Source organism: Triticum dicoccoides, chromosome 1B (assembly GCF_002162155.2).
Source record: "Triticum dicoccoides isolate Atlit2015 ecotype Zavitan chromosome 1B, WEW_v2.0, whole genome shotgun sequence".
NCBI classification, from domain to species: Eukaryota; Viridiplantae; Streptophyta; class Magnoliopsida; order Poales; family Poaceae; genus Triticum; species Triticum dicoccoides.
The window spans coordinates 123,896,549-123,907,463 of record NC_041381.1 but is presented as its reverse complement, the minus strand read 5'-3'; the positions used below and the strand labels follow the sequence as shown (position 1 = coordinate 123,907,463).

At 48.2% G+C, this 10,915-nt stretch overlaps 1 protein-coding gene across 1 annotated transcript; it reads right to left on the bottom strand.

Moving 5' to 3' along the window:
- On the bottom strand, positions 1–10,915 carry LOC119350223. The gene is made up of 3 exons (XM_037618159.1): positions 10,727–10,915; positions 619–888; positions 1–448 (listed from the first exon to the last, which is right to left on the bottom strand). The coding sequence occupies exons 1-3, from the start codon at positions 10,913–10,915 to the stop codon at positions 311–313; spliced, it is 597 nt and encodes a 198-aa protein (XP_037474056.1). The 3' UTR covers positions 1–310.

The following is a 10,915-nucleotide window of genomic DNA, read 5'->3' as shown; positions in this document are numbered from 1 at the left end:
CAGTGCAACCGTGTGCTGAGAGTAAACATTCACAGGATCTCGGGAAGGTGCTTATTAGCAGCTGGCTGGTACGCATTGCATGTTATGGTTTCTCTTTTCTTAACAAACTTACATGAAAAAAATGGTTGGCTACAGAGCATAGAGTCTGATCTCTGATGTATTCATGTTCTCACTTTCTCACCAAATCTGAACCTAAACATTATATTAGTTTGCACTTCAAACATCTTCCGTCTAGTAATGCTATTCATGCATGATCAAGATGGTAGAAACACATACATGTGATTAATCAATTTCGAAAAAATACATGTGATTAATCAATTTCGAAAAAATACATGTGATTAAGGATGGAAAAAGACAAACCTGAGAGTTGGAGTAAGATGGAGTTGCATGAATTCTGCATCTTCACAGTTGCTAGCTTGACCCTTGCCAAAATAGAAGAAAGCCCTATCTGCAAAATCAAAAAACATATGAAAGCCCTGTAGTATCCATCCTCCCCCTACTAAAATCTGGCTGCAATCAGAAACATTTAATCATTGTCAACTGCTGAGATGGGGTAGGGGTCGAATCAACAGATCTTGGCAGTGCCTGTTAATCATCTATGCAGCAGAGGACACATACCGTGCGGCAAGTAGGAGGCGCGCTATCGAGGAGGCTGGGCACCGTCGTAGGCGGGGCTGCGGGATGGACATCGATGAGCAGCTCGTTCGTGCTCCCCGCATGGCCGACGAGCAGCTGCGGCTGGGTTTGACGGGAGATGGGGTGGATCCTGCCGATCTCGTCCGGATTTGGAGACCGCAGATCGAGGACGGGCACCGCAGAGTGGATGGACGGCGGCGGCAGCGAAGGGATGGGGGCGCGGGGGCGGAAGGGCGCGGCGCGGAAGAAACCCTCACGTTCTCGTGCGGGGGAGCAATTTCAGGGTCGGCCGGTCGGGCGAGTAAGGGCTGCGTACGAACAGTTTTTTTTCACTTACGCTTGGGTTATAGTGGACTGCGGGTTAATTCCTAAAAACCATAGGGACCTTTACGTAAAAACGCCGCGACGGTGAACCCGGAGACCCAATCCGTGCTTTATTATTAGGGAGAGATTAATATTCAAAGTTTTAACAAAATTCTGGATTTACTTTAATTCGTAAATAAAGGTTAAAATGCTATGGATACCCAGCTCTGTGTACACAATAGTGTACACAGAGGATGACAAGTGGGCCAGGGGGTCCAAGTTGACAAGTCAACGGGGTCATAGGTGTTGCAAATATGCCCTAGAGGCAATAATAAAAGTGTTATTATTATATTTCTTTGTTCATGATAATAGTCTTTTATTCATGCTATAACTGTGTTATCCGGAAATCGTAATACACGTGTGAATACATAGACCACAATATGTCCCTAGTGAGCCTCTAGTTGACTAGCTCGTTGTGATCAACAGATAGTCATGGTTTCCTGGCTATGGACATTGGATGTCGTTGATAACGGGATCACATCATTAGGAGAATGATGTGATGGACAAGACCCAATCCTAAGCATAGCACAAAGGTCGGTTAGTTCGTTTGCTAGAGCTTTTCCAATGTCAAGTATCTTTTCCTTAGACCATGAGATCATGTAACTCCCGGATACCGTAAGAGTGCTTTGGGTGTACCAAACATCACAACGTAACTGGGTGACTATAAAGGTGCATTACAGGTATCTCCGAAAGTGTCCGTTGGGTTGACACGGATCGAGACTGGGATTTGTCACTCCGTGTTACGGAGAGGTATCACTGGGCCCACTCGGTAGTGCATCATCATAATGAGCTCAAGGTGGCCAAGTGTCTGGTCACGGGATCATGCATTACGGTACGAGTAAACTGACTTGCCGGTAACGAGACTGAACGAGGTATTGGGATACCGACGATCGAGTCTCGGGCAAGTAACATACCGTCTGACAAAGGGAATTGCATACGGGGTTTGATCGAATCCTCGACATCGTGGTTCATCTGATGACAACATCGAGGAGCATGTGGGAGCCAACATGGGTATCCAGATCCCGCTATTGGTTATTGACCTGAGGTCGTCTCGGTCATGTCTGCATGTCTCCCGAACCCGTAGGGTCTACACACTTAAGGTTCGGTGACGCTAGGGTTATCAGGAAGACAAGTATGTGATTACCGAATGTTGTTCGGAGTCCCGGATGAGATCCCGGACGTCACGAGGAGTTCCGGAATGGTCCGGAGGTAAAGATTTATATAAGGAAAGTGGTTAAACGGACACCGGAAAGTTTCGGTGGCATACCGGTATTGTACCGGGGCCACCGGAAGGGTTCCGGGGGTCCACCGGGTGGGGCCACCCCTCCCGGGGGGGCCACATGGGCTGTGTGGGAGAGGGAGCCAGCCCCTAGTGGTCTGGGCACGCCTCCCCACCTAGGCCCATGCGGCTAGGGCAAGGGGAGGGGAAACCCTAAAGGGGGCGCCCCCTAGCTTGGGGGCCAAGCCACCCCTTTTCCCTCTCCCTTTGGCCGCCGCCCCCCTCTAGGGTTTCCCCTAGAGGGCTGGCCCCCTTGCCCCTCTCCTCCTATATATAGAGGGGTGAGGGGAGGGCTGCAACAACACAAGCCAAGGCGCAGCCCCTCCCCTCCCCAACACCTCTCCTCCTCCATACGTGCTTGGCGAAGCCCTGTCGGAATACTGCTGCACCAACTGCACCACGCCGTCGTGCTGCCATTGGAACTGTCTTCCTCATCCTCTCCTTCCTCCTTGCTGGATCAAGACGGAGGAGACGTCGTCCGTCCCGTACGTGTGTTGAACGCGGAGGTGCTGTCCGTTCAGCACTTGGTCATCGGTGATCCGAATCACGACGAGTACGACTCCATCATCACCATCCCCTTGAACGCTTAAGGACTCGATCTACAAGTGGTATGCAGATGCAAACTCACTCCCTTGACTCGTTGCTTAGATGAACTCATAGATGGATCTGGGTGAAACCGTAGGGAAAATTTTAATTTTCTGCAACGTTCCCCAACAGTGGCATCATGAGCTAGGTCTATGCGTAGTTCTCTATTGCACGAGTAGAACACAATTTTGTTGTGGGCGTGGATCTTTTCACCTTGCTTGCCGCTACTAGTCTTATCTTGCTTCAGCGGTATTGTGGGATGAAGCGGCCCGGACCAACCTTACACGTACGCTTACGTGAGACCGGTTCCACCAACTGACATGCACTAGTTGCATAAGGTGGCTGGCGGGTGTCTGTCTCTCCCACTTTAGTTGGAGTGGATTCGATGAAAAGGGTCCTTATGAAGGGTAAATAGAAGTTGACAAGATCACGTTGTGGTTATTCGTAGGTAAGAAAACGTTCTTGCTAGAACCCAATTGCAGCCACGTAAAAGATGCAACAACAATTAGAGGACGTCTAACTTGTTTTTGCAGCAATTGTCATGTGATGTGATATGGCCAGAAGTTGTGATGAATGATAAATGATATATTGTGATGTATGAGATCATGTTCTTGTAATAGGAATCACGACTTGCATGTCGATGAGTATGACAACCGGCAGGAGCCATAGGAGTTGTGTTTATTTTGTATGACCTGCGTGTCATTGAAGAACGCCATGTAAACTACTTTACTTTATTTGCTAAACGCGTTAGTCATAGAAGTAGAAGTAGTCATTGGCGTGACAACTTCATGAAGACACGATGATGGAGATCATGATGATGGAGATCATGGTGTCATGCCGGTGACAAGATGATCATGGAGCCCCGAAGATGAAGATCAAAGGAGCTATATGATATTGGCCATATCATGTCACTACTTTATATAATTGCATGTGATGTTTATTATGTTTATGCATCTTGTTTACTTAGATCGACAGTAGTAAATAAGATGATCCCTTATAAACAATTTCAAGAAAGTGTTCCCCCTAACTGTGCACCGTTGCTAAAGTTCGTCGTTTCGAAGCACCACGTGATGATCGGGTGTGATAGATCCTTACGTTCACATACAACGGGTGTAAGACAGTTTTACACATGCAAAAACACTTAGGGTTAACTTGACGAGCCTAGCATGTACAGACATGGCCTCGGAACACGGAGACCGAAAGGTCGAACACGAGTCGTATGGAAGATACGATCAACATGAGAATGTTCATCGATGATGACTAGTCCGTCTCACGTGATGATCGGACACGGCCTAGTCGACTCGGATCGTGTAACACTTAGATGACCAGAGGGATGTCTAATCTGAGTGGGAGTTCAATAATTTGATTAGATGAACTTAATTATCATGAACTTAGTCTAAAACCTTTTGCAAATATGCCTTGTAGATCAAATGGCCAACGCTCATGTCAACTTGAACTTCAACGCGTTCCTAGAGAAAACCAAGCTGAAAGATGATGGCAGTAACTATACGGACTGGGTCCGGAACCTGAGGATCATCCTCATAGCTGCCAGGAAACAATATGTCCTAGAAGGACCGCTAGGTGACGCTCCCGTCCCAGAGAACCAAGACATTATGAATGCTTGGCAGTCTCGTGCTGATGATTACTCCCTCGTTCAGTGCGGCATGCTTTACAGCTTAGAACCGGGGCTCCAAAAGCGTTTTGAGCATCACGGAGCATATGAGATGTTCGAAGAGCTGAAACTAGTTTTCCAAGCTCACGCCCGGGTCGAGAGATATGACATCTCTGACAAGTTCTATAGTTGTAAGATGGAGGAAAATAGTTCTGTCAGTGAGCACATACTCAAGATGTCTGGGTTGCACAACCGTATGACCCAGCTGAATATTAACCTCCCTGATGAGGCAGTCATTGACAGAATCCTTCAGTCGCTCCCACCAAGCTACAAGAGCTTTGTGATGAACTACAATATGCAGGGGATGGTAAAGACCATTCCTGAAGTATTTTCCATGCTGAAGTCAGCAGAGGTTGAAATCAAGAAAGAACATCAAGTGTTGATGGTCAATAAGACCACTAAGTTCAAGAAGGGCAAGGGTAAGAAGAACTTCAAGAAGGACGGCAAGGAGGTTGCCGCGCCCGGTAAGCCAGTTGCCGGGAAGAAATCAAAGAATGGACCCAAGCCTGAGACTGAGTGCTTTTATTGCAAGGGGAAGGGTCACTGGAAGCGGAACTGCCCCAAATACTTAGCGGATAAGAAGGCCGGCAACACTAAAGGTATATTTGATATACATGTAATTGATGTGTACCTCACCAGTACTCGTAGTAACTCCTGGGTATTTGATACCGGTGCCGTTGCTCATATTTGTAACTCACAGCAGGGGCTGCGGAATAAGCGGAGACTGGCGAAGGACGAGGTGACGATGCGCGTCGGGAATGGTTCCAGAGTCGATGTGATCGCCGTTGGCACGCTACCTCTACATTTACCCACGGGATTAGTTTTGAACCTTAATAATTGTTATTTAGTGCCAAGTTTGAGCATGAACATTGTATCTGGATCTCGTTTAATACGAGATGGCTACTCATTTAAGTCTGAGAATAATGGTTGTTCGATTTATATGAGAGATATGTTTTATGGTCCTGCTCCGATGGTCAATGGTTTATTCTTAATGAATCTCGAGCGTAATACTACACATATTCATAGCGTGAATACCAAAAGATGTAAAGTTGATAACGATAGTCCCACATACTTGTGGCACTGCCGCCTTGGTCACATTGGTGTCAAGCGCATGAAGAAGCTCCATGCTGATGGACTTTTAGAGTCTCTCGATTATGAATCATTTGACACATGCGAACCATGCCTCATAGGCAAGATGACCAAGACTTCATTCTCTGGAACAATGGAGCGAGCAACCAACTTGTTGGAAATCATACATACCGATGTGTGCGGTCCAATGAGTGTTGAGGCTCGCGGAGGATATCGTTATGTTCTCACTCTCACTGATGACTTGAGTAGATATGGGTATGTCTACTTAATGAAACACAAGTCTGAGACCTTTGAAAAGTTCAAGGAATTTCAGAATGAGGTAGAGAATCAACGTGACCGAAAGATAAAATTCCTACGATCAGATCGTGGAGGAGAATACTTAAGTCACGAATTTGGTACACACTTAAGGAAATGTGGAATCGTTTCACAACTCACGCCGCCTGGAACACCTCAGCGTAACGGTATGTCCGAACATCGTAATCGCACTCTATTAGATATGGTGCGGTCTATGATGTCTCTTACCGATTTACCACTATCATTTTGGGGATACGCTCTAGAGACATCTACATTCACTTTAAATAAGGCACCGTCTAAATCCGTTGAGACGACACCGTATGAATTATGGTTTGGGAAGAAACCTAAGCTGTCGTTTCTAAAAGTTTGGGGATGCGATGCTTATGTCAAGAAACTTCAACCTGAAAAGCTCGAACCCAAGTCGAAAAAATGCGTCTTCATAGGATACCCTAAGGAAACCATTGGGTATACCTTCTACTTAAGATCCGAGGGCAAGATCTTTGTTGCCAAGAACGGATCCTTTCTGAAAAAAGAGTTTCTCTCGAAAGAAGTAAGTGGGAGGAAAGTAGAACTCGATGAAGTACTACCTCTTGAACCGGAAAGTAGTGCAGCCCAGGAAAATGTTCCTGTGATGCCTACACCAACTGAAGAGGAAAATAATGATGATCAAGGTACTTCAGATCAAGTTGCTACTGAACTTCGTAGGTCCACAAGGACACGTTCCGCACCAGAGTGGTACGGCAACCCTGTCCTGGAAATCATGTTGTTAGACAACGGTGAACCTTCGAACTATGAAGAAGCTATGGCGGGTCCAGATTCCAACAAATGGCTAGAAGCCATGAAATCCGAGATAGAATCCATGTATGAAAACAAAGTATGGACTTTGACTGACTTGCCCGATGATCGGCGAGCGATAGAAAACAAATGGATCTTTAAGAAGAAGACGGACGCGGATGGTAATGTTACCGTCTATAAAGCTCGACTTGCCGCTAAGGGTTATCGGCAAGTTCAAGGGATTGACTACGATGAGACTTTCTCTCCCGTAGCGAAGCTTAAGTCCGTCCGAATTAGCAATTGCCGCATACTATGATTATGAGATATGGCAGATGGACGTCAAAACGGCATTCCTTAACGGTTATCTTAAGGAAGAACTGTATATGATACAACCGGAAGGTTTTGTCGATCCTAAGAACGCTAACAAAGTATGCAAGCTCCAGCGATCCATTTATGGGCTGGTGCAAGCATCTCGGAGTTGGAACATTCGCTTTGATGAGATGATCAAAGCGTTTGGGTTTATGCAGACTTATGGAGAAGCCTGCGTTTACAAGAAAGTGAGTGGGAGCTCTGTAGCATTTCTCATATTATATGTAGATGACATACTTTTGATGGGAAATGATATAGAATTCTTGGACAGCATTAAGGCCTACTTGAATAAGTGTTTTTCAATGAAGGACCTTGGAGAAGCTGCTTACATATTAGGCATCAAGATCTATAGAAATAGATCGAGACGCCTCATAGGTCTTTCACAAAGCACATACCTTGATAAGATTTTGAGGAAGTTCAAAATGGATCAGTCCAAGAAAGGGTTCTTGCCTGTATTGCAAGGTGTGAGATTGAGCTCGGCTCAATGCCCGACCACGGCAAAAGATATAGAAGAGATGAGTGTCATCCCCTATGCTTCAGCCATAGGATCTATTATGTATGCCATGCTGTGTACCAGACCTGATGTAAACCTTGCCGTAAGTTTGGTAGGAAGGTACCAAAGTAATCCCGGCAAGGAACACTGGACAGCGGTCAAGAATATCCTGAAGTACCTGAAAAGGACAAAGGACATGTTTCTCGTTTATGGAGGTGACGAAGAGCTCGTCGTAAAGGGTTACGTCGACGCTAGCTTCGACACAGATCTGGATGACTCTAAGTCACAAACCGGATACATGTATATGTTGAATGGTGGAGCAGTAAGCTGGTGCAGCTGCAAGCAGAGCGTGGTGGCGGGATCTACATGTGAAGCGGAGTACATGGCAGCCTCGGAGGCAGCGCATGAAGCTATTTGGGTGAAGGAGTTCATCACCGACCTAGGAGTCATACCCAATGCGTCGGGGCCGATCAAACTCTTCTGTGACAACACTGAAGCTATTGCCCTTGCCAAGGAGCCCAGGTTTCACAAGAAGACCAGGCACATCAAGCGTCGTTTCAACTCCATCCGTGAAAATGTTCAAGATGGAGACATAGAAATTTGCAAAGTACATACGGATCTGAATGTCGCAGATCCGTTGGCTAAACCTCTCTCGCGAGCGAAACATGATCAACACCAGAACTCTATGGGTGTTCGATTCATCATAATGTAACTAAATTATTGACTCTAGTGCAAGTGGGAGACTGTTGGAAATATGCCCTAGAGGCAATAATAAAAGTGTTATTATTATATTTCTTTGTTCATGATAATAGTCTTTTATTCATGTTATAACTGTGTTATCCGGAAATCAAAATACACGTGTGAATACATAGACCACAATATGTCCCTAATGAGCCTCTAGTTGACTAGCTCGTTGTGATCAACAAATAGTCATGGTTTCCTGGCTATGGACATTGGATGTCGTTGATAACGGGATCACATCATTAGGAGAATGATGTGATGGACAAGACCCAATCCTAAGCATAGCACAAAGGTCAGTTAGTTCATTTGCTAGAGCTTTTCCAATGTCAAGTATCTTTTCCTTAGACCATGAGATCGTGTAACTCCCGGATACCGTAAGAGTGCTTTGGGTGTACCAAACGTCACAACGTAACTGAGTGACTATAAAGGTGCATTATAGGTATCTCCGAAAGTGTCCGTTGGGTTGACACGGATCGAGACTGGGATTTGTCACTCCGTGTTACAGAGAGGTATCACTGGGCCCACTCGGTAGTGCATCATCATAATGAGCTCAAGGTGGCCAAGTGTCTGGTCACGGGATCATGCATTACGGTACGAGTAAAGTGACTTGCCAGTAACGAGACTGAACGAGGTATTGGGATACCGACGATCGAGTCTCGGGCAAGTAACATACCGTCTGACAAAGGGAATTGCATACGGGGTTTGATCGAATCCTCAACATCGTGGTTCATCCGATGACAACATCGAGGAGCATGTGGGAGCCAACATGGGTATCCAGATCCCGCTGTTGGTTATTGACCTGAGGTCGTCTCGGTCATGTCTGCATGTCTCTCGAACCCGTAGGGTCTACACACTTAAGGTTCGGTGACGCTAGGGTTATCAGGAAGACAAGTATATGATTACCGAATGTTGTTCGGAGTCCCGGATGAGATCCCGGACGTCACGAGGAGTTCCGGAATGGTCCGGAGGTAAAGATTTATATAAGGAAAGTGGTTAAACGGACACCGGTAAGTTTCGGTGGCATACCGGTATTGTACCGGGGCCACCGGAAGGGTTCCGGGGGTCCACCGGGTGGGGCCACCCCTCCCGGGGGGGCACATGGGCTGTGTGGGAGAGGGAGCCAGCCCCTAGTGTGCTGGGCGCGCCTCCCCACCTAGGCCCATGCGGCTAGGGCAAGGGGAGGGGAAACCCTAAAGGGGGCGCCCCCCTAGCTTGGGGGGCAAGCCACCCCTTTTCCCTCTCCCTTTGGCCGCCGCCCCCCTCTAGGGTTTCCCCTAGAGGGCCGGCCCCCTTGCCCCTCTCCTCCTATATATAGAGGGGTGAGGGGAGGGCTGCAACAACACAAGCCAAGGCGCAGCCCCTCTCCTCCCCAACACCTCTCCTCCTCCGTACGTGCTTGGCGAAGCCCTGTCGGAATACTGCTGCACCAACTGCACCACGCCGTCGTGCTGCCATTGGAGTTGTCTTCCTCATCCTCTCCTTCCTCCTTGCTGGATCAAGACGGAGGAGACGTCGTCCGTCCCGTACGTGTGTTGAACGCGAAGGTGCTGTCCGTTCAGCACTTGGTCATCGGTGATCCGAATCACGACGAGTACGACTCCATCATCACCATCCCCTTGAACGCTTCCGCACTCGATCTACAAGTGGTATGTAGATGCAAACTCACTCCCTTGACTCGTTGCTTAGATGAACTCATAGATGGATCTTGGTGAAACCGTAGGAAAAATTTTAATTTTCTGCAACGTTCCCCAACAATAAGGGCCCGCATGTCATTGTCTTAGACTTTGATTTTAAATTTGTTTTTATTTAAACTAATAGTGGGTCCACTTGTGAGGTACTCCCTCCGTTCGAAAATACTTGTCATCAAAATGAATGTATTTAGAACTAAAATGCATCTATATACATCTATTTCAATGACAAGTATTTCCGGACGGAGGGAGTATTAGGCTAATCCTAATACACTAATTAACAACTAACCTATCTCTAACAAATCTAACAGGGCCGGTCCCTAATACAGAGAGCCAGCCGGCCTCTGGCTCTGTACACGGGCGCGCCGGTCTCAGGGCGCCAGCGGCCAGCGACGGGGAGCACCGGCGGGAGCGGGAAGGTAGCCAGGTAGCAGCAGTAGTCTGCGGCGGAAGCAACATGGCGGCAGCTGCAGCAGGGGAGCGTCCTAGCGGACGACGGCGGGCGCGCGCGGCCAAAGCAGGAGGCGCGGCGACAAAAGTGAAGTGACGCAAGCGGGAAGGGGCGAGGCCTCGCGCGGGGCCGGGGCCTAGCCGGGGCGCGAAGGGGGATGGGGTGCGTCTGGACGCGGCCCAGGGGCGAGCGCTTGCGCGCAGGAGCACCGGGCGCGGCCTCGGGAAGGTGCGGGCGGCAGTCTACGGCGTCAAAATCGGAGGGATGATAGGGAATTGGTCGTGGTGCTCACAGCGGGCTCCAGGGAGGTCTCAGGAGGCCGGGGATGGCGCCGGAGCGGTGGTGTCCGCCGCAGTTCGACGACGGCCGAGGCGGTGGGGAACAGGGCGATGATGGTGCTGTAGGAGCTCCCCGACGCAGATCCAGTGTTGTAGATGAAGGAGATGGAGCGGCGCGTCTCCTGGATAGGCTCCGGTGGCAT